We start from the raw sequence: 23,875 nt of genomic DNA on the forward strand, positions 1-23,875 counted from the left end.
TAAATGTACTCAACAAGGAATCTCTCTACCACAAAGTTTCAAGAAAAAAAAAAAAAGAGAAAATATTTGCCAGCTAAATGTTCTGTGTGTTCAGTTGAATGTTTAGACGAAGATAGAAATCATCAGTGTTACACGTTGTTTTCGAGAGACTTGCTAGCTTACTTGTCGTAAATGTAACTATTTAAAGACGAAAAGTGAAAGAATGTTGAACTCAGAGTCCCATGATAGTGTAAAAAAGAATGTTGAGGCACAGACGATCACCGCAATGCAAAAGCAAGGTAACGATTTCCTTCTCAATTGTGAGATACTTAGAAAATTGTAAAACAGTTATTTGTACCTCCGATTGTGTCTCTAAATTTATAAATTGTCAAATAAATAACACGCGGAAACTTTTTGCGAAGGATACACTTTGAACGCTGTAAATAATTATGATGAGAATTTATTGCACGTAAGCGCAGCAAACGGTTGTTTCGAAATTGTGAGAGAGATTTTGAATCAGAAGGAAAACCATCGTGTCATAGATAGAAAGAACAAGTTTGGCTGGACTCCACTGATGCAAGCGATTCGCAATGGAAATATCGATACCGTAAAGTTACTTTTAGAGAAGAACGCCGATGTTAATCAAGTGACTTATCTGGGTGAGTAAGCAATTATTTGTAATTACAATTAACTGTTGGTATTAAAAGAGTAACGACTTTAAAATTTCTGTTTGCATTGTTATTTTTCTAGCGGTATTTACCACAAGGATAACTTGCCGATTATATTGTTATGTTGAATAATAACATTAAAAATAATAAACCAATGCTATAGCTGTATTCTAAGGGCAATTTCTTTTTTAATTATTATTATAGGCATGTCGGTTCTTGGATTAGCTGCTGCAATAAGTAAAGAGATGTTTGAAACGGTGTACAACGCTTGCCCTGACGCATTAGTAAACACAGTGAACGATGACATTACTCCACTGTCTGTGGCGGCCATGAAAAATGATAAAGAATTATTTCTAAGGCTGGTGGAGTTAGGCATGCCAGTCTCGACTGCTAGTTAGATAATTTTACAATTTTTATGCTTGTTAATTTTTTCGTTACTAATTATTTTATAATAAACGTAAAAAAATTGTTTCTAACAAACTGATTAATATTCTGAACACAGACGGATACACTCGCACCATGATGAAACGTTCTACGGTACCAGAAATAGCCGTCTTGGCGAATGAAGATTTAACTGCTACTGAGGACTATTGGAATGATACATCGGATAATATCGAAGTGATAGGCGAACCAAATATGAAAGATAATTTTACTTTCAATGACGACGAGAAAACAAAAGAAAAACTCAAGCTACACCTGTTATCCGTAGTTAAAGAATCTGATAAGCAAATATCACCAAATTTAACGTACGAGATGTTTAAGTTCCCGAAAGCCGATTTTGAGGAAGACAATATTACAGAAAAATCGAATGTTTCTTCTCAAGATTATAAAGCACATAAAATGCCTACGACAAATAATTTGGAAAAGTATTCCGTGATAAGCGAAGATGAATCAACGCCTATGCTTCGAAGGTAAAAAGGCAGTAATAAATTTAATTTTTATTGAGCTCTTTTTACATCGAATAAATGAAATACTTATTAAAGCATATATTTGAATATTTTAAAATAATATTAAAAAGAAAAACAAAATTGATACTTTGCAGATTACATTCGATACGCCCTACAGATATTGATATGCAAAATTTGTCATGTAATTTTAATGCTACGCTGGGATTTACGCCCGAATTCAGCCCAGTCAAATCACCTTATGTACCTGCGGATATCGGTGAAGAAAATGTATTTGGTGAAAATACTCCAACGCCTCCACGGTGCAAAACACCACCAAAAGGAACGCTTCTGCGTTGGCCTCAAACAAAAATGATTATGGTACTAAAACACTTCGGACTGGATCAACACATTTCTGTATTTCTTGAACAAGAAGTACGTTAATTTTTAAAGAGTTCGTGTATTAAAATTGTTAAAAAATAAACGAGCAATAGTACCCACTCTTTATAATTATAATAATTTAATTAAAATTTCTTATATGTTTTTATCACAGTTTTAAATATATACGATTTATTTTATTTTATTCTAGGTCGACTATGACTTATTTTTAACACTTGAGGATGAAGATTTGGTACAGATTGGTATCGAACATGAGAGAGACAGACGCGACTTGCTAAAGGTGATAAAAGAATGTCCACAATTCTAAACTATGAAAAATTTACAAGTATTTGATTATTTTTATTAATGAATTATTTGTAGAAACACGAATACAATTGTTGTTAATTGAATTGAAAAATTTTAACACATTATGATCTTTTCGTTTATGTTCTAAAAAATAATTTATAACTTTAATTAATTATTTAATTTACTTATTACTAATCTAAAATTCTATTAGAAGTATTATCTTATTAAACAAATTGTTATTATACAATACTGTGTTTTAGATGTAAAAAAAACAAATGATAATAATTCTTATTGAAACAGCATATAAGTAGTGTTTTTTAAAAATTTTTTAACAATTTTTCCTTCAGGCTCTTTTTATCGACCTTTTCTTCTTTCTCATCCATCAGTTCCTTTAAAGTAATATTATTATTAATTATTTCATTCCATAAACAATTGTTATAAGTTTCCACATATAATATATTTACCAAGAAAGATTTATCTCCAGATATTTGTTCTTCTTGCTTAAAATAATGTGACTTGCTTTTATCTTCCTGCTTTAATGATTTACTGGCTACAGCACTATCTGTGCTGTATATGGTCGAAAGACCAGTAATTTTAAACAATTTATCACAGTTATTCGTAGAACATGTCGAACTAATAACAATATCGTAATTAATTTCAGTCTTGCCCATAGAAGAATTATTAATTCCTGGCAACGATAATCGCGACCGTTTTGTGGGAATGTTGCACGTATCAAATGTTCGAGATATATTACTAATTTTTCTCAATCCTGTGCCATATCCCGTATCACAAATGGAATATCTATCAATCTTTGGTAACATCGGTGAGTAAGGTAGAATGGTTCCTTGATACGTATTCTGCAAAACCAGTTACATATTAAATGTAAGTACAATGAACGTATTGATTTAATCTGATTTAAAAATTAATATTCTAAGATATATGCAGTTTATATTCTCACCTCTGAACATACATCTAGTTGCTGATTGCATAACTTTGCCACTCTCGCTTTTAAATCTCCTATAAACTTGTAAATTTTTGATACTGGATCTGTCGTAAGAAGAAGAGTTTGTGGAGGTCCTGAAGTTAAGCATGTTTCAGGATATACGAAAATGTTCGATTTGAAATAGAAAAATTCGACGTCATAAAATAAGCATCCTTCTTCATAATCTGGCAATATATAACCGTGCTAAAAGAATCAAATTGGTTTTACAGCTTATCAATCATTTGTATAATAGCTAATTTTTATTAGGCAATAACATAATTAGTTTAAAATTAAACTTAAAAAATAGTAATTCGATAAATTATTAATAGATTCGTACCATATTTTTCCAATATCCTCGGAGATCTTCATAATTTTTAAATAGGTACTTTTTGTTAATTTCTTTTGATATGTTTAATATATTTGCCACTTTCAAGCTAGAAATAATGTTTCGAATTATTAAATACAATAAGTGTATTTGAAATTGATCGTTGTAGATAAAGACTGGCATAGATTTTTTATAGAATTTCCATATTATATCTTGCCTCGGTAGAACGCGTACTGGCGCCTGCAATTCGTGTTGTAAAGGACGCACGGTATTCAGTCTTAGGAACGGTATTTTGAGATTGAAGGCCTCCACGTGGAGTTGAGCGCTGTTATCTACAATATTCATTGTCTTAGAATTTCTTGTTTAACTAATTACGCAACTGAAATTACTTCATTATTCATTTTAGATATTGAAATTAAGGATCGTACTACATATATTTTTTATATTGAGCATCATCGCGTTGACATTTCCCGTCGAACTGAGAAAATCTTGTCCTTCGACGAGGTACAATCCGACTTTGTTCCATTGCGGTGCCAACCTCTGTTCCATTGTATAAAGCAGGCACGTTTTATAAACGTAAGCCGGAATGGGATCAAGTAGGTCTACCTGTATGTGACATTTGGACAACGAGATCAGTGAACAAAATCGATTACACGCGAGATGCTGCATTTTATGGAAAAAGCCAGCAAAGTCACGTACCACCTGCGTGTCGAGAGCGTCGCAGTGATCTCGAAAAGTACAGCTTCCGTAAAAGTCCTTGTCAATCATAACGTAAATCGAATTACCGTTCTCGAGTAGTTTCCGATTAGTTATTGGAGCGGCCATCGCCTGAGGAATTTCTTGAAGAAATTGCCTGAAAACCGACGTTTTTTTTTTAGGATCGAGACGTACGAGCTCGTCGGAAATTGAGCTTTTTCTTTTTAAATAATCGAAATATGCCAATGCATAATTTTATACATACCGACATTTGAGCTTGTATTCGCAGTATTTGGAATAGACCATGGGTCTATTCTCGGAATTCATAATCTTTAAAATTGCGCAGCAGAGATCGTCCTTTCGAGGTAGGGTGATGTTGAAGACTTTTACAGTGGAAACCATAATTAACGTTCAATCAAACGGTGATACAAGATTGTTCTACGACGGAAGCTCGTATGGAACGAGGTAACGGAACGTAACCTACATTTTAAAACATTTTCAGATTAATCGAAATATAATGCGCAACATTTCTTATTAAATAAAGTTTCTGTTATTACTCTTGAAATGTATTTTTTCTTCTGTTTAGAGTTTTTTTGTTTTTTTTTTCAGCAGAAAGTGGAAATCAGCCTTCTTGTTCTTTGCAACTGTACGATTGTTTGCAAAGAATAATTGCTAATGCATTAAGTTAGCCAAGTAAATTTCCAAATTTAAAAGGACGTTTATAATTGGCTGAGACATTCGCTGTGAAATTCGCTGAGACAATTGATCGCAACGCAAGATGGCCAATTATCGTACACCGAAGACCAGATATGGTGTTAGCCGCGGCTACGGCGGCTGGCGAACGTGACTTCTCCCTCTCTCGGCCGCCGAGTGATGTGAGGTGTAGTAGGCCGCGTTCCCCCTCAATCCTCTGTGACCGGTGCTCTGTGGAACATCTACGCGCGCGCTTCATGTGAGATTCGACGCACACCACCCCAAGATCACGTACGCTAGCCGCCGTCACAGCACCACGAATTCCATTCCTGACGATGAGTACGCTGAAAGGCATATTAACATTTGCTTCGGCTACGGCGGCTAGCGTACGTGATCTTGGCGTGGTGTGCGTCGAATCTCATACGAAGTGCGTAGAACATGTGCCGCGGAACACCGGCCACCGAGAGGAGCCCAGTAGTCCCCGTACAGTCGAAAACCATTGAGAATTGAAGGAGGAGATCGAGCGGTATGTATTGCGCATGCTGCGCACTTTGTGTGAGACTCAACGCACACCACGTTAAGGTCACGTATACATATTATAGTTAACCGCTGTCGCCGAAGCAAACGCTATGGGTGCATGCGTTTACGCAGTAGTCAGAGCAGTTATTGCACTTGTTCAAAGTTTATCTCTTTTTTTTTTTTTTTTTTTTAATGTAAAAGAACAAAGATAAACTCTCAGCTAGTGCAGTAACTGCGCTGACTACTGCGTAAACGAGTGCACTCAAAGTCTGCCTTCCAGCGTACCTTCTATTATTATTTAAAATGAAACAAACATTTATCAACCAAGTATTACATAGAAAAAGAAAATCATATAACAGGTAACCACACGAACGTGCATGTGCAGTTGATTCGCATTGCTGCCAATCAAACGAATCGAATCCGTTGTCGGCGAATTTGTACGATTCAAACCTCATATTCGCAACGTTAGGACAAAGTTAATATTAATTTTTTAAAAATGTTGAAAATATTGCGAGTTGCCGTTTGTTCGGAAAGAACTCGGATGGCAAGATCCGAGAGATTCAGAAAATATTGTAATCAGGTTCGGTCATGTTTTGTCTCCTAACCTAATTTTTTGTGAAATAAAATTGTTTTTAAGGTAGATTTAGTGTTTAATATATTACACGAGTGTGTTTAAAGAATTGTCTATAGTGTTGATTTTTACTACGTATCTTCTTCTATTTTGCAGGTAGCGGATATTGAATATCCAAAAAGGATATTCTCTGGAATTCAGCCTACGGGAAGTGTGCATTTGGGTAATTACTTTGGTGCCATTCAGAGATGGGTAGAATTACAAAATTCTGGCGAAGCAGTTCTATGCAGCATAGCGGATTTGCATTCTATTACTTTGCCACAAGTAAAAATACTATAGATTAAATTTTTATATTTTGTTATTATTTGCTGACAGTATACAATCTGTAGGACCCCCAAAAATTAAGAGAAAATGTTATGCTGATAACTGCAACACTACTAGCATGTGGAATAGATTTTAAGAAAAGTATTTTATTTGAACAATCCAAAGTATCAATGCATACAGAATTATGCTGGGTTTTGTGCACTATCACAACCATGGCAAGATTAGCACATCTACCACAATTCAAGGAAAAAAGTGAATCCTTAAAAAATGTACCTTTAGGATTATTTATCTATCCTGTTTTACAAGCAGCTGATATATTACTTTACAAGTATATATTTTTATTCTTAACTATATGTCAAATTGTTAGATATAAATTTAGAAATGCAAATAAATATAGTACTAATAAATAGTAGTAATAAGTGCCTATTTACTTCAAAATTTATTAAATTCTGATGTATTAATGTAATTTAATGTTATTTTATCATTTTTATGCAAGGTAATAAACTATGAAAATTTTTGTTTTAGAGCAACACATGTTCCAGTTGGACAGGATCAAGCTCAGCATATTCAGTTAGCACAAGATTTAGCACAGATATTTAACAGAAAATTTGGACAAACCTTTCCAATACCACATGCTCTTATTAGTGGTAAATAGTAATTTTTTGAAATTTGAATATGTTAATTTTAATTATACAAATAATAATAAAATTAAATAAAAAATAATGAATAAAACTTTTATATTTTTAGATAATCGGAGCCAAAAGATTAAATCTTTACGAGAACCTACAAAAAAAATGTCAAAGTCACATACAGATTCCAAGTCCAGATTAAATATTTTAGACGAACCCGATGTGTTGTTGGAGAAAATTAAAAAATCTGTAACTGACTTTACATCTGAAATAACTTACGAGCCAGATAAACGACAGGGAGTATCTAATTTAATTAATATACATTCTTTATTTACTGGTAAGACTCCAGAGGAAATATGTAAAGAAGCTGCAAGTTTGAATACAGGACAGTAAGTATTTTAAATTTAATATTTAGGAGAAAAAAATTCTGAAATTTTTCTTAAATAAAGGAGTTAATAACTGAATATAATCGTGAATTATATGTTTCGATTTTTAATAGGTATAAATTGCTATTAGCAGATATAGTAATAGAAAAATTATCCCCAATTCGTAATAATATATTGAGATTGACTAAAGAACCTGCTTATTTAAACGAGATTTTAAAGGAAGGTGCAGATAGAGCGACAGAACTTGCGACAAATTGTTGGACGGAAGTTATAGGAAAGGTTTTTGGTAATGATTTACGAGATGTAAAAAATGTAAAAAATACTGCAAAAGTTATGTAGATAATTATTATTAATAAATACAATACTTGTAAAAATACATTAATATAATATTTATCGCAGTCTATCTCATATCAATGACTAGCTTACCTCTTAAATGGCCTAGTTTCAATCTTTCATATGCCTGTGGCAAATCTTGAAAAGGATACACTTGCTGAATAACAGGTACGATCTATAACCCACACAATATACAATTATAAAATTTGTAGTAAAAAAAATGTATTGTGCCATGTATTTATAAACATACCTCTTTATTTTTTACAAGTTTTTGAAGAACATTAATCCCTGTTTGAGAGGGTACAAAAAATCCCCATTTAACACAACTGTTTTTTTCTGCTTTTGGAATATTAAATTTGAGAAGATCCGCGAGATTCTGTGCCATTCCTACGACTAACCCATGATGATCCAAATTTTTTAACAATGGAGAATTTAATGCTATGTAAGTATTATGCGGATATCCTTTCATTCTGACATATGCTGGTCCTTGATTCGCGCAATCTAAGATTATGTCGTACCTGCTCACAAATAATCGTATATATACATTTATTACATACAATACAATTTAATTTAATATCACTTACGGTCCTTCTGAAATAATTTCTCCGTCAGCAGTATCTTGTTTATAATCAATTACAGTATCAGCACCTAATTTCTGCAGCATTTCTACAGCATCACTACTGCATGTGGTAATTACCTAAACAAATTTAATGCTATTTATGCTGGAGACTTTAATGCAATATATGAAATTAAATATTTACATGCATGTTCCAAGCTTTTAGCAGCTGTATGGCTAAAGTACCAACACCTCCCGAACCTCCTACGACTAAGACGCGTCTGTTCAATCCCGCAACTATCGCTGTTTTGTAACAAAGTCCACCTGTGAGCCATAGTGCAGACCATGCAGTCAGTCCAGCGTACAAAATACTTGCCGCCTCAATGTAAGATATATTCTGAGGACGTGGATTTACCTGGTAAAAAAATTAATATTATTTGATATGATTAAAATTTAATATTGATTTGATTATTTTATATTAAATAAGTCTTACTAAGTTACTATCAACTACAACATAATTAGCATGACAGCCCTGTTGTTCAATTGGAACCACTCCCCACACTTCCTCTCCTAGCTTAAGTCGGCTTACATTATGCCCTTTTGATACAACCACACCTGAAAAATCTCTACCCAATGTCAATGGCAAATCTAATTCATTAACTTGATTCCAGGTCCCAAAAGCCAAACTTTTGGCTTTACGCATGGTGTTTAACAGAGTATTACCATAGCCATCTGCAAGAAAATATATGTCTTTGTATTATAACTTTTAAAATTAATTATATCTATATTAATTTTGATTCTAAACAGAATTATATATATTTGCTAACTTCAAATTCAACATATTTTAGAGCAGAAGACATGCAGGATATTAAATATAAATACAGGAAGTACCTGTCATCGCGACATCGATAGGATTCACACTAGCGGCTTCAATCTTCACTAAAACATCAGTGGGATTCGTGATCACCGGCGTTCTTACGTTAGATAGTCTCAAGTCTTTCAGCCCATTATAAGAATGTATTTGCCAGGCTTGCATCCTGTCTCCTAGATTCTCTTGCAAATCGACTGACAGCTTTGACAGGAAGCGAAGATGCATTGTTCGAGGAATACATCTTAATTTTAGAATCGTCTTACACAGCATCTTTCACGTAAATACGGATGCTGCGGTTAATATTGAAGGTTAGGTATGCACCTGTAAACGCAAGTTTCCCTCTTGAGTTCGCGTCGTATTTACAATCACTTAAAAATTGAGTGACGAATTTTTATACGTTTTCAGAGTTGCAAAATCGTGTAGAGAGAGCGGAGAAAAATGAGATAACGCGATAAAACTGTGCATTATGATTTTACGTCGTTGAGAAGATGTCACAAACATCAACACTCGCGCCACGTGTCTCTCGCATCGATTTAAAAGGTTTGTCCGACTCCGTTTTTCTCACTTTTGCATTTACAAATAAAACATGCGTTTAATACTTTTTAAATCTTTTTTGAAAAAATACATTAGCAAATAAATCTTAGTATAACATCTGCTCTATATAAATTTATCACAATTTAATATCGTAGTTTACATAAATTAATATAATTTTATTTTCTATTTTCCGTCGTCTTTAATGAATATTTTATTCACAAAAGGCAGTTTTACGAAATAAAAAGAAAAAAAAACTGGAGTTGATCTGCAAGTGGAAGAGGTACGTTTTTCGTCGCCCGTGGCGCGCTTTCATCACGGCCATACTACTGTTACTACTCTCTCGCTCGTAGCGACTATCGCAAAGTAGGAAAATGAAGTAAAAGAGAAACAAGAGAAGGAAAAAAAGGTAGCAGAACTATTTATAACAATATTTATTACGTTCTTTGCATACAAAATGCTTATTTGCATATCTTTTCAGTCGCCGTATTGGAAAACAACAGATGCGATCGCTGAACGAATTGCGGATCACGCAAACGTGAACCGTTAGGTTAAGCGCAAAGGAATAAAATCGTGACAAAGTGCGATGACTCCTGTGGATGCTGGATTTCTTTCGGATGGTTGGTGCGCGCGTGCCTCGCATTGATCGCCAATCGCCAGTTACTCGTTGGTTTGACGGATACGGTGATGCTGGCAACGAGGACGAGGACAGGACCGCCGATCAACCCCTTGCGTGGCGAAGCGACGGAATTAAAATCGATGGAGATCCATGCGCGCTCATCGTCGCCGAGGTGAAAACATCATACGCGAAGCACTTCTGCGAGGGAGGACGAGAGTGCGGTGAGTACGATGAGAAAATCTACCCTTTTGTCGTGACCTGTTTTTCGCCCTGAGGGGGAAAAAAAAAAAACGGAAAAAGGTTGCCGCGAGATCTTGACGGCCGAGGGAAACAGACCGAGCGAGCAAAACGGCAAGGGCGGTGATGCGAAAGGGCGCGAGTCGCAGGGTCGTATCTGAGCAGGGTAGTTGGAAAGAGAAAAGAAATAGAAAACCCCTCGCTGGATTGATCTCCATCAGTCGAAGTTAATCTCTAATTAGTACCGAACGTCGAAGCGTGATAAAATATTTTTTTTGTTATTGATGTGAGTTTACTTTATTTACTTCTTTCCACGTGAAGATAGTTTAAAGGCTCTTGTTAACGCAGTTTCACCCCTGAGTCGGTAAGGGACGATCTTGGCGACGCGCGCGTGGTAGGAAGGGAGAGAGGAAAGAGAGAGAGAGTGAGAAAAAATCGCCGCGGGGAACTACACGAAGGAAAACGGAAAGAAAGAGGGAGCGAATCGAGATGGAGTTGTGAAAAGGGGTTGGCGGGAGATGAGGGCAACGGGAGCGACATACGGAGGGCGCGTATAGTGGGGCGCACCGGCGCGGCACGTCGCGGCGTGACGGGAGGAACGGTGAGGGTGGCCGCGAGGAAAAGGGCGCATCGCGGGCGCAGCGCGAGAGAGGATATTGACATTTTCGGCCGTGGGGCGCGCATCGTGGTGAAGGCAGAGGGGGTGTACGCTGGAAGGTGGAGGCGGGGGACAGACGGGGAACGGGGTGTGCGCGCGACGGGGCAGTCGCCTCTCCCTGCCGGATCCTGCAGTATCCATGGCTACGTCGTCTGCGAGGATTTCCCGCGAAAGACCGGAAGCGTGATCGCACGACGGAGGCACGGGGTCCGTCGGCAGCCACGACAGCGAGGGGGGTCGAGCGAGTCAGCGAGGTAACGGCGACAACAGCATCACCGACAACAACCGCAACGGGGGTGACTTCGGGAGCGGCACCCGGTTCTTTCCGAACGTTCGTCGTGTCTTGCTCCGGTGGGTTCCGCGAGAATCTCCCTCTCTCTTTCTCCCTCTCGTCGAGAATAGGGTGGATACCGTACCTCATCCCAGTTTTCCCCCCCGGGACTCCCCTCCCTCGGGCTATCGCGGGGGCCGCGTAACCCCGGCCCCGCGCCTTCCCCCGTACTCTATCGTTGCCGTCGCCGCCGCCGCCCACGACCTTCCCTCCGACTGTCGTGCGCGGCGCTTCCAGCATCCCTCTTGAAACCGTTGTCCGTTTGTCTTTTCTCGCCGTGGTGGTGTCGTCGCGTGAGGACTCTCACTCACGGCATCCAGACCGGGGCTCCTTTCTCGGGAGCGACTGGTCGAGACGCCGGTTTGTTCGATCGAGTGTCTAGGAAGTCGAGGAAAAAGCGTCGCCGTGTGGGTGAGTGTGAGTCATCGTCACGCGGACGGAGGGCGGAGGATAAGGATGTAATAGATAATAAAGAGACGAGGGTGAGAAAATAGAGAGCGAGATGTACATATATATATATAATTTAGATAGATAAATAGGTAGATAGACAATTAGAGAGAAAGAGACCAGGTGAAACAACGGGGTGTACTCCTGTACTCCTGCCTCCTGGCAGGAAACACAGGAGAGACGTTCTCTCCCTTCGTCGGTAAGGTGGAAGGTGGCGAGGGGCGTTGATTGTACGTACACCGGTGCTGCACTTGTAGTGGTGACGGATAGCATAGTGGTGCTGTCGGTAGCGACGGTGGTGGAAGTGGTGGTGGTGGTGGTGGTGCATCCCGCAGTGTGTTTACCCAGGGTGAGGTGCTTCTCGCGCGCGCGACTAGGCGGAGTCGTACCTCTCCGTCCGGTCCCGCTTCCGCTTTCCGCGTCTCCCCGTGACCGCTTCGCGACGACGGAGCGACGTGTACCTCTAACCGTGACCCGCTCTCTTTTTCTCTCTATTTCCTTCTTTCTGTCCCTTTGTCTCTATCTTTTCTCTCTCTTTCTCTCGCTCCCTCTCCCTTCACGTATCTACCTACTTACTTCTCGTACCTAACGTTGACGTGTCAGAAGAGGCGTTGCCGCGGCGGCCGCGAGCAGCTTCCACCCTCAAGGAGGATAACCGGATACCGCTGGACATACAGTCTAATCCCTCGTTGCCGATGCTGTAGGCCCCGTTCCGGAAGGGTCTCTGTCTAAGGACACGTCCCAGGTATCAGCCCTGCTAGTCGATAACGATCACAAAGTTAGATACGAAGGCGTTGGCTCACCTCGCGGCGTTTCTCCGTCTGCGCTCCCACAAGAAGAACGGACATGGTGCTTCTGTGACCTTCTTTGTGTGGAGTTTCGTTCGATTCAGCGAAAATATCTCATCGGTATCGCGAACATGGATACCTCGAGGGCGTATGTAAATATTAGTGGAAATACTTAATCTCACGGTGGTTTCAATCTTCGGTATCACGGTGTGCTTCGATCGTCCGCTCTACAGTTATCTGAAAAGTTCCTCGGCTTCCTAACACGCGAACATTCATAGATGAAATCCGAGTTGATGAATATCACGAAGTGATGTGAAGGCGTTGGCTCCATCCTCAGTTTTTATTTCTCGTGCCTGAACAGTGTATAAATTTTTCATTATTTTGTAATTCTGTGCGTTGTTTAGTTCGATTTGGCGATGGGATTATTCAGGTTTAAGATCTTCATTTTCTGCGGAAAAGAGAAAGGGAGAGAGAGAGAGAGAGAGAGAGAGAAATGAATATCGGTGAATACACCCTTAATTTTTTTTCTTATAAATTTTTATTATAGACTTTTTTTTTAAAGATATAGAACTCGTTTTTTTCTAAAAATGTTTATTTATTATTTATTTTTTTTTTTTTAATTGATACACTTATAAGTTATATACGTTAAAATATATATTTAGATATATGTAAATAGAAATTTTAATGCATGACAGTGTGTATATGTAGATAGAAATAATCTTGATTCTAAAAGACTTTACTACATATTTAAACACGTGCAGGTATTCTGCAAATCGATAATAATGAAAGAAAAATTTAAGTTCTTTTTTTTTTCTTCTTCCTTTTGTTAAAACTTTAGAAGAAAAATACGTAACTTTTTCTACAATCCTTCCAATAAATGTTTAATCAACTTTAATATCGTTAAGCATACTATACAAGTTTTAAATTGAACATCAAAGTTTTTAAGTTAATTTCAAGTTGAAGAAAAATAATTGTTTATTTTAATTTCTGATCGGTATTCGAGTATAAAAGTTGGTGGAAACGCTTCTGCGATAAAGTCTGATCTTTATTAACGTAATTACATGTTATACATTTATACATTACGTATATCGTGCAATATTAAATATTTTTTTTTTAATTACTTAAAATATTTCTTTCTTTTTCCTTTATCGCGACAAAAAAAAATGTTTTATCCATATCAATAGCTTATTACTTTTAATAGTTAATATCCTCGTATTACATTATCATTAATATTCTATAGTATAATGCTCTTATATTGCATTTTACATTTTATCGAGAATTTACGAGTTTAATTCGCGCGAGTAGCGTATCCACCAGTCAAACGCAGCCGAGCGGAGTAAGAAGGAATAATCCTCTGGCTCACCTGAACTGTCGGATAGACGACAGTGCTCAACACCATGGAAGTCTGGTTTCACACGAACGGATAGCACGAACGTGCACCCGCCATTCATGTTTAGCCACGGACGACGAGTAACCGCATCGCCGCCGAAATCGATATAGTGTTTAGAGACTTCTCTCCCTTTCTCTCCTTCCCTCCCTTTTCTCTCTCTCTCTCTTTATGTCTCTTTACCTTTACACCCACGTCTACGTCGGCCGTATACCTACCTTCCGTATCCCGGCTTTCGTGTCGGATAACGAGCGGACTCCCAGACTCAACTAGGGCTTCCTGTCTACGTTTCTTCATTCGGCGCTACGCCCACGTCCATCGTATTTATCAGGCGAACCGATAACGATTCAGAAACTCTTAATTTCTTTTTCTTTCCCTTAGCCGATTTTGATCCGCTCGTTGCGTCCCGGATCATAACAGCGGCGGTAGCGTTGTCGTGATTTTTGCAGACAGCAGGCACACAGCATCCGTGATTTTCCGCCGTCTCCGCCGCCCATAATTAATCCTTTGAGACCACGGTGGTCATGGATGCACGCACCGTTTGACATTTATCCACTCTAATCGCGGGTCTCTCGTCCAATTAAGCGGCATTACACGCGCCGCTCATGAATCCGCGCTTTTGTCCAGACGGACGCCTGATGATGTAAAAAGCTTAGGTAACGACAGCCATCCGGGGTCTAAAAATAATTTGCCGCCTTCGGCACGGCTGCCCAGGCACGAAAACAATGTGTGAAGTTTACCGAGCCTGGCTGATTGTAGAGGTAGATGACCAATTAATGAAAAAAAAAAAAAAATTTCTATACCTATTCAGTCCGACTTTTTCCCCTTTTTCTTTTTTATATTTATTTAACGTACAATAATTCATCATTTTTGAATTATTCAACACGCTCGTACCGTTGTATCGACATTTAAAGTTATTAAAAAGATTAATACGTTACAACGTATCGCTGAATGTATCTTTAACGACTCGAACGATTGTTCGCGTGCCAATTTTGCACATACATATGTGGAACGAGCACGCGGTTGAAAATAACTGCCAACTGCATTGGAATCTCTAATAGGAATGTTCAACCTGGCTCCGGAGAATCCAGGCTCTTCTGCCTTCTCCGTGATAGCAGTTATGAGACGAAAAACGTTACTAAAACCCTCAAGGCTTCCTCGACATTGCGACGCAGCGAATGCATTCCCAGAACGAATGATGTATTGCGTGACCGTCGGTTCAGTAACCCTTCGGTGGCGGCTACTCCTTTTATTATCCACGACACATCTGCACAATGCCTCGCGTTGTTGACCTCCCACCTAACGTCGGCGGCTTCGGCCGAACGATAAAATCGCGCGCTTGCTTTAATCGATAGCACGTCGTGAAGGAACACGTCGCGGAAAACGTGAATGAAACGCGAGAAAATGGAAAGAAAAAAAAAAACTTCCGGAGCAAGCGCTGCCGAAGTTATTAAACGTCGCGAGAAATTTTAGACGAGACGAACGGCGAGTGGTAGCTTATACCCTACCGAAAGTTTGCCTGAGATGGGTTTAGTTTACCGAAGTTTAATTGATCTTGGACGCATTTTCGAAGCTGATAGATATTCATAGTATTATAAATTAGTTTATTGAAAAATTGAATATTGCTAATATGTTAATAAATTTTAAAACAAACTTGCAACTTATATAAATTGGATTGGCGAAGTGCATTAGGTTTCTAAGTGATTACGACGGTTGTATGGTCAGCCTTGTCTTGAAACTCGTCTCCTGAAATAAATTAAGCAAAGGTTTATAATTTTATTTGAAAATTTTTACACTTATTGATCTATTGATTGTCTATCTACTTCTTAAAAGCAATTTTTTTTAAATATATCTTAAGCAGGGAAGTTAATCGATGCTTAATTGAATTTTTGTTTGCAGCATTTGACCAATACTTTTCATACAACTTAAAACTAGAGCATTTTTATATATGTACATACGTGTTAGATTACATTAATTAATTTAAATAATAGTTTGTTACACATTATATCGGAAAATATACGATAAGGAATTAAATTAATTATAAAATGTCTCGCAAATGTGTATCAACAAATTATTAACATAGTAACAGAATAATAAAATATATAATTAAGCATTTATAAATATTGCAATTAATTTTTTTAGTTTAGTTGATTATTATTTTAATAAAAATAAAAGGTATAAAAAACAACGCGTATGTACATATAATATAAAACATATACTATACATGATACATACGCATATAATATTAAAACTGTAATAAACGATCAGAAAGTTGACGTTATATCGAAATAATTTTACAAAATTAAATCCTGTGTAACAGCATTATCAAAAATAATACTTTTAAAAATATAATTTACCTGAATTGCCAATTTTATTAGATGATATTCGATGTGCTTTTCTCATTACTAATCAACTTGTATCGATTTGCAGGAATCATGCTGGGAACGAGCTGATGATCATCGACGTCTGCAATGATGTGACAATAAAGATACCTTCCACTCTCTGGTAACTCTGGGATCGTCTCGATAATACACAGTGCTTCCCTATAACACACGATTTGAAGATCAAAACGCGCAAAGAAAAAAAAAAAAAAAAAAGCAACGTTAAACCGCCGACCGTGGTCGGCGTAGTGGAAATCGGTGCCAAAAGTCAACAGAGACAAACCGTACGAGCCAGCCCCGCAAAAGTGTGTCAAAGAGAAACCCAAGAGGGTGAAACGCAGAGAGATAGAGAAATAAACGAGAAGGATCAGGCCGGATATCCTGAGGTACGGGGGAGGACAGGACGGGCGGATACGTGCTAAGGCGTGTCGAGCCGGAAACACGAACAGGCACCACGAGTACAGGGTGGTGGTGACGCAGGCAGAGCGGTGGTGGTGGTGGTGGTGGTGGCGGCGGGGCAAGCAGGTGGCTGGTTCTAAGCCGGAATAAGAGCAGTTAGAATGGGCAACAAGCTCTCCTGCAGTTGCGCACCCCTAATCAGATCAAAGACGTATCGGTACGAGGACAGCCCATGGCAGACCGGTGCCAGGGGCGGGATGGGCGGCGGTGGAGGACGCAGGGGTGAAACTGGCCACTTGCTCAGGTGCGGAAGCTTAAGAGAGAGGAAGAGGTGCGCATACCATGCCATTCAACCATTGAATCACTCTCCATTCGACCATGTTACCCACTCTTTCTCTTCGATGATTACCATACACCCTTAACTGTATGCATTATACTGACTCTCTTTCTCTCTCACTTTCTTTCTTCCCTTTCTTTTTTTCTCTTTCTCTTTTTCTCTTTCCTCTTTTTTTTTCTTCTTCTATCTTTCTTCCCTTCTATCTTATTAGCTTTGTTGTTGGTACCTGCAAGCAGCATGAGAATAATAGATGCACTGAGTGACAAGAATAAAATACTTTATTTTGCGCATAAATTATTTAAAAGATATATTTAATTATTTTAATTCAATTAATCAAAAAGCCTACAGTACATTAAGAAAAGTATAGAACCAAGAAATTATTTTATCAACAAACAATTCTACATGAGTGCAATCTTAATTTTTTAGCATACAACTATCATATTTTATTAAAAGTAATGATCTTAACGAGCTCTTTCAAGCATTTATTTAAAAAATGTAGTTTTCGGTAACTTGGGTTTAATATATTACTTTATAGCACCTAGAAGATAGAAGCTATATACATACTTCTGCAACCGAATACCGAACATCAGACGTCGCGTTTTATTCACGTCACTCAGACTGTCTCGTATTTTCCTTATTTATTCCTCTTTTTTTTCCCTAACTTCTTTTTTTCTCTGGCTGGTCCTCTCTTATTGTCTCATTTGGCGCTTGTTCCTAGCCTCTCTTTCTTTCTTGCTTTTTGTCCGATTGTTCAAGCTGATAGCACATTTATCACAGCCGAACCTCGTTTTTCTTATTTAGACACGCTTCGTTAACTTCGAGTAATATTACGATCTCAACTTATTCTTTATCTTCGCCGGGCACAGACCTACAAAATAATACGCATAAGGAAAATCGCGCTTTACGTTTGGATAACAGAAGTGACAGTTCTTTTTTCGCTATTTTTGCTTCGCGCTTAGCATCTAGCCTGTGGAATTTCATTTGAATTAAGTCAAACGAAAAAAAAGAAAGAAAATTTATGCTTTGAATAACTTTTCTCCCTGGCGTTATCATTGTCTTTTTTTTTTTTTTTTTTTTCTTTTTACGGAATTCTCAATTGCACACTTTCAGGTTATATACTTGTCTACTTTACACCTCATCCGTATACGTACGCTTCGCATAACCATTAGTATTTTTAGTCGCGTTACTTTCTCATCCACTCGCCGGTGTACAAAATTCAATGACGTGCCGTTTCTTCGGAATTAAAAATAAATACCTGCGGTAATCGTAATTTTAGTACAGAAAGAGCTCGCTATTTAGCACAGTAAATGTTGCACGCGCGTAATTTATGTGTGCACTTGCGATTTCCCATCGACGCATACGACGATTTATGTTCTATCCGTTTCAAAATAAAACGACCGACGTCATACGGAAATATTTTTATGCAGTTTCAGCGTAGTATCGACTATCGACGGAGATATAATGAAGTACCTAACGAACAGACCGGTCTGTTCGTGTTATGTATATGTATTTTTTTTTTTATTGTAGTATCACGCCTGCTCTACTTTCTTTCCCTAGAAGTTTCCTAAACTGTCAATGTTTAAAAAATTACGTTGTCGCGATACACGATGTAATGACGAGAGTTTGTAGGCTGTGGGCCGAAGTGTTCCATGTAAATTCGAGCGGAGGTGGGACCGTTAAGTGGCAGCAAGTGTCCGAGGACTTGGTCCCGGTGAATATAACCTGCATCCAGGATTCGCCGGAATGCGTCTTCCATATCACCGCGTACAATAGCCAGGTCGATAAGATCTTAGACGTGCGGTTGGTCCAGCCAGGTGAGCCATAATTACACCACGTATTTTAAGAAACTTTAATTAAACCTCAGTTCTTTATAGAAGGAAGAACAACAACGTGTTTATTAAATAAAACAGAGATATGCGCAAAGAACAATCTTTGCAGACCGAGCTCTGCTTTCAGGATGATATTGCGACGAGGTCGATCACAGGGCTCGATGCGAGTTATTCTGCCGCAATTAATATTACTCAATTGTGTTTAAGGTACGCGCATCGGTCAAGCGTCGGAATGCTTCGTGTATTGGAAGGACACGGTGACAAACGACACATGGGGCCTGAATTTCACGTCTCCCATAGATGCAAAACAATTTAGAGAATGTTGCGTAAGTCTAAAACCTAAAACACGCATTTTGTTACATTATACATCAACCATGCCACAACCCTGTTCGCTATCACTCTCTCAGTCGCGTCTCCGCCTATTTCCTTTCATTATCCGGGTTCGCGCGCGAGGAAGTTGTGCGGAGATGACTTTAGGAGCGACACACAACAGTCCGATACAAGTCCGATCCGACTTCTTAGGTCATTTGCAGTCACTAGTTAATTTTCCATACAGTCACCGTCGTTCAAGATTTCAAGGAAAGCGTCCTCTTCTTACTCGTTGAAGCTCGAGCCACCGAACAAGCAGAAGATCAAAACGCGCCGAAAGCCGCTGTCGACACCGGCCTCACCGAGCCGATCCAGAGAACCACAATGCACCTGCATGACGCCTGAACAGTATGCCAGACTGCGCAGCCAAGACGCCAGATATCGAAGTCCATGCGGTACGTATGAGTAATTTATAAAATATTAGAATAAATATTTATTGCGACATATGTAATAAATTAATAAACGTTCTTTTAGTAATTTGTACTTTTTATTTATATATTTTTAGGGCCGTCTACTCTTCCACGGAACATGGGGCGATCGACGGAAATGGAGACGCTGCCGATTCGAGATAAAATAACAGCAGCCACATCTAGCGCGTCTCTATACGACAACGTTAACAATACTAGTGCAACACCCGGGAAAACGCCTAAGATCGGCGAGGCTAAAAAAGAGAAGCAGAACGAAACGTGTCAGACGACTCCGAAGACTGCTAATATTGGAATCGGAACGGTCACCGTAGGATCGCAGGTGAGTATCGGCCTCGGCAAAATATTAAACACGATGTCAAAGAAATTTCAGCTGTAAACTATTCGTTATTAAAATTAAAGAACACTACTTGGAGTTTATTAATGATTCGAATATTCCACAGATTGACAGTCCCGACGACAAAGGTTCCGCAATATCGCCGAAGAAGCAGAAAAGCCAGGACTCGTCCACCCAGCAGAACGGTATCGAGATGCTCAAGTCGGAAGGCACTCAAGCCGGCGGCACTCTACAGAGCAAGTCATTGCGCAAAGAGCAACTTCATCACACCAAGTCAGCTGATTACACCGAGCTGGAGATGCAAAACGGCAATCTTTTTAACATCGTCAACAACAATCACAGCCACAGATCGAAAAGCAAAAGCACGGACGACATGCGGATCGAGAACGCGCAGAACGGCCTCAGCCTCGACTCGAACACCTTGAAGCGCATGCTGAAACCAATGCCGAGCGTCGACAGCCCGGTGGCGTCGCCAGAAACGACGAGAAAACGCCACAACCATCATAGTTATCATTATCATCCCAGCAATAACAATCAGAAGTACATGATGCAGGAGGTCGACAACGAGAATTATGCGCATCCGTATCGCGCGCCTTACAACAACAAGTTCCAAGGTTCCAGGAGCATCCACGACATGAGTCGACAATACTCCGGTACGATTTCTTCTTGTCAATGATTTGCTACTAATTTTTATTATTTAATTTACGATCTTTTTAATATTTAATTATTTTAATGTCACCCTGGCATTTTAAATCATTTCTGCACATTTGCAATTGATAATTATCTGTTGAGATATATATATTTACAATATAATAACATTTAGTTATTTAAGAATTTAATTAATTGACGAATGCGTTTAATGTTTAAGTATTTTATTAGTTTTACATATTTTTACTGTGTGATCTATTTAAAATATGTTAACTATTGTAATTAAAATGGGGCCACGTTATCATTGTTGAGACAAACGGATTAATAATTTTATATAATTAATTAATCGAGTTAACAATTTTTGAAAATTTTAGAAACATTTTTAATTAAATTGAGTTTTCCAACAATGAAAACGTACAAAAGCAAAGAGATGGATCACGTTTTCTTTTAAAAATACAAAATTGTTTATACAATTTTTCGAAAGATCATGATATAACATTTATTAAGCTTAAAATAATGGGGTTTAATCGGGCGTGATTTAAAGTGGCAAAAAGTAAAAGGTGACAAAGTTTACACCGACAATTACGTGATCGATCTTGGATATGATCTCGCCTCTTGCCTGATTCCATAATACCGGCGAACACGTAACTCAGTAGGAAGTCCCTGCGGCTAACCGGTGACTGATCCTCTGATGTCCACCTGTCCCTCTAACCTTTAGCTACACCCTCGGTATAACGCAACATGCGCACAGAACGCATAATGCAACCGTATCCTGATGAAAGTCACGGGGTCACCCACCACCTTTTGCGGCACCCCCTAACATTTTGTTACTTGACCGTCTTGCATACATGCGCACTAGAGGACAACGTGGTTAGTCAGTCACCTCCATGGCCTCAATGGGTCATTCTCGGACGGACCGCTTCCCGGGTTACGCGTTCGCCATCTCCGAGCTAACTTGTCACGTCTCACCCCGTTGATTAGCGTCTGCATCTCATCACGTCCGTCGTACATCCTGCACACTCGGTTGCACATCTCTGCCCGCAGGCGGCAGAAGCAGGACGTACTTAGATTCGGAACGTAATCGGTGCACAGGTGACATGTCGCCGCCCTCGGACAATATCATCTTCGACAACCAGTGCTATGCCACCACGCCGAGCTCGTCGAACGGCAACTCCGACATGGAGCAGCCGAATCACTGCAACTCCCGCCGCTGCAACGGCGGCCAGACATATCAACAGAGCATGCAGTCAGTGTCGACGCCGGGCAGCCCGACCAGCCGGCTGCTCCTCGAGTACGAAATGCATCTCAGGAACACCCTCGCCAAAGGCATGGATGCCGAGAGCTACAGCCTGCGCACGTTCGAAGCTCTGCTCACACAGAGCATGGAAAACTTGGGTGAGACTAAATCTTCGATACGAAAAACCCAACTCCTGTTTCTTTTTTTTTTAGCCGCAGGATCTCGAGAAGAACTTGATTAATGTTTATAACGGAAACTTGATTAATATTCACAACGAAAAGAGAGCAGACTTTTTCACAGCTAGGTTGGAGCAATCTTTTTAATAACAAATGATTTTTTAGATAACTATTGATTACTCGTTTTGATATGGAATTTCGTTTAGGCGGTGCATTACATCGTGAAATTGCTTGCATTGCTTCGTAAGGGCTTAATAACTACAACGAATAACGTTCTCAAAAGCATTGGCAAGATTTCATTTTCATATCTTGTAACATGACATTTAAAAAATTAAATTTCAGGAAGATAATTGCGTGCTATTCTAGCGATGGAGAAATAATCTTTTTGCATATTTCATTAACTCGTGTTCTTTTCAATTGAACGAATTAATTAAACTTTAAACCGTAACCTTTCCAGTTTTTATCAATATGGTATATGTATCGAAATAATTGTCTGTAAATTACCACGGCACAAATGATTAACAAGAGAGTTTTTCTGTTTTACAGAATTCGCAGAAAACATACCGTTGAACGTTCAGCGCACACCTCATGCCTCGCGACGACGTAAGTTGAAAATATATTTCGATAAAATGCGACGATGAAAAAAAACATTTGTATATTCCCTTACTAACCAATTTTCATGGTTGCAGGTTCGAATTCCAGTAAGTCATCGACTTTGCCGCTATCATACCGCTATTGCAACGAACGACAGAATAGCAAGGACAGCCGCGACGGCTATTACAGCGATCACAACGAGGTAATGAGAGAGAAGAGAGAGCGAGACATCGATCGAGATCGCGGCTATCTCAGCGACTATAATTCGAGGTAAACCATTGCTTCCATTTTCATTATGATCAGGATTTGCACTGTAAAGAGTTTCACGCATTCGCTTAAGCGCGCTTTCACTCATCTGAACGAAACTGAATCCTAGCTGGACGGTACAAAGTAAAAATAAATCTTGTTTCTCTTTATATTAATGTAATTATATAATTAAATAAGAATAAGATTTTATTGAGAAATATTCTTTAAGTTTTCGTGGCACATAAAATAATATGAAATATTTAAAGCCTATTTTGTTTATTCGACAAAAGTATTTTCTCGACATTGAAAGTATGGATTCATTAAAGACATTGCATTAGATATATAATTCTACAATCATTTTTACACCGGCACAATGTAGAAACTCAGGCCTGTTCATAATTTTTAATTACTTTTTAATTATTCACGTAAGATTTATATAGTTTTCAAGTAATTTTTTAATTCTGTACGATTTAGAGTAGTCGATTTATTAATGCTTTCCACCTGCTTCGTTAACATATCCCGCAAGTAGTATAACGTTAAATAACGTAGACGCGCGCGGTAGGGCCCAATAATAGCCACCGACCCTTCGGCTGCCAAAGGGTGCGCGTATCAAAAAAGGCGCGAAAGTTGCTGTTGCGAGACTTTGACATTTAAAGGGCTGCGCCCGGCGGCCACTCGACTGATGGTCAATGAGACGTGTTCGTCCATTAAGGGCGACCTGGATAATATCACCGGATGTGATGGTATCGCTCATCGATAGCCCGCGGGTGGCGCAGAGAGAGAGAAAAAAAAATCATAT

At 38.8% G+C, this 23,875-nt stretch overlaps 4 protein-coding genes and 1 long non-coding RNA gene across 14 annotated transcripts in view; 2 read left to right on the top strand and 3 right to left on the bottom strand.

Annotated features, from left to right (window-relative positions):
• Position 1: 1 nt before the first annotated feature.
• Trprs-m (Tryptophanyl-tRNA synthetase, mitochondrial) lies at positions 2-7,716 on the top strand. Its single transcript, XM_070655688.1, has 10 exons — positions 2-278; positions 402-638; positions 852-1,040; positions 1,150-1,558; positions 1,690-1,970; positions 6,162-6,325; positions 6,391-6,653; positions 6,851-6,972; positions 7,073-7,343; positions 7,454-7,716. Exons 1-10 carry the CDS (start codon positions 203-205, stop codon positions 7,677-7,679), a joined length of 2,238 nt encoding a protein of 745 aa, XP_070511789.1. The 5' UTR covers positions 2-202; the 3' UTR covers positions 7,680-7,716.
• LOC139102057 (uncharacterized protein C18orf63-like) lies at positions 2,320-5,116 on the bottom strand. Its single transcript, XM_070655689.1, has 9 exons — positions 4,776-5,116; positions 4,484-4,698; positions 4,222-4,375; positions 3,951-4,128; positions 3,740-3,854; positions 3,535-3,631; positions 3,174-3,401; positions 2,680-3,072; positions 2,320-2,604 (listed from the first exon to the last, which is right to left on the bottom strand). The coding sequence occupies exons 2-9, from the start codon at positions 4,618-4,620 to the stop codon at positions 2,533-2,535; spliced, it is 1,374 nt and encodes a 457-aa protein (XP_070511790.1). The 5' UTR covers positions 4,621-4,698; positions 4,776-5,116; the 3' UTR covers positions 2,320-2,532.
• Positions 7,717-7,738: 22 nt separating the features above from the next.
• Positions 7,739-9,370, bottom strand: LOC139102026 (reticulon-4-interacting protein 1, mitochondrial). Its single transcript, XM_070655641.1, has 6 exons — positions 9,121-9,370; positions 8,723-8,961; positions 8,435-8,644; positions 8,258-8,370; positions 7,924-8,191; positions 7,739-7,848 (listed from the first exon to the last, which is right to left on the bottom strand). The coding sequence occupies exons 1-6, from the start codon at positions 9,368-9,370 to the stop codon at positions 7,741-7,743; spliced, it is 1,188 nt and encodes a 395-aa protein (XP_070511742.1). The 3' UTR covers positions 7,739-7,740.
• A 6,311-nt stretch (positions 9,371-15,681) lies between these two features.
• LOC139102061 (uncharacterized) lies at positions 15,682-18,655 on the bottom strand. 2 transcript variants are annotated; one of them, XR_011545656.1, is made up of 5 exons: positions 18,367-18,655; positions 17,780-18,083; positions 17,320-17,441; positions 16,456-16,641; positions 15,682-15,844 (listed from the first exon to the last, which is right to left on the bottom strand). It is a non-coding gene; the product is annotated as an uncharacterized lncRNA (long non-coding RNA). The 2 variants fall into 2 exon arrangements; XR_011545655.1 differs by having other exon boundaries at positions 17,220-17,441.
• The window catches only part of Sif (still life), a 34,806-nt gene continuing 27,569 nt past the window's right edge, over positions 16,639-23,875 (top strand). For 3 of the 9 annotated variants that reach the window (XM_070655535.1, XM_070655537.1, XM_070655544.1), the window contains exons 1-9: positions 16,639-17,209; positions 18,845-19,029; positions 19,252-19,370; positions 19,601-19,808; positions 19,919-20,160; positions 20,282-20,828; positions 21,805-22,218; positions 22,783-22,839; positions 22,926-23,100. In XM_070655535.1, coding sequence (XP_070511636.1) covers positions 17,040-17,209; positions 18,845-19,029; positions 19,252-19,370; positions 19,601-19,808; positions 19,919-20,160; positions 20,282-20,828; positions 21,805-22,218; positions 22,783-22,839; positions 22,926-23,100 — 2,117 coding nt within the window. In that variant the 5' untranslated portion in view covers positions 16,639-17,039. The remainder of the gene's footprint in view (positions 17,210-18,844; positions 19,030-19,251; positions 19,371-19,600; positions 19,809-19,918; positions 20,161-20,281; positions 20,829-21,804; positions 22,219-22,782; positions 22,840-22,925; positions 23,101-23,875) is intronic. The other 6 variants (XM_070655540.1, XM_070655541.1, XM_070655543.1 and 3 more) reach the window with 5 other exon arrangements.

This window comes from Cardiocondyla obscurior, linkage group LG04 (assembly GCF_019399895.1).
Source record: "Cardiocondyla obscurior isolate alpha-2009 linkage group LG04, Cobs3.1, whole genome shotgun sequence".
In the NCBI taxonomy this organism is placed as follows: Eukaryota; Metazoa; Arthropoda; class Insecta; order Hymenoptera; family Formicidae; genus Cardiocondyla; species Cardiocondyla obscurior.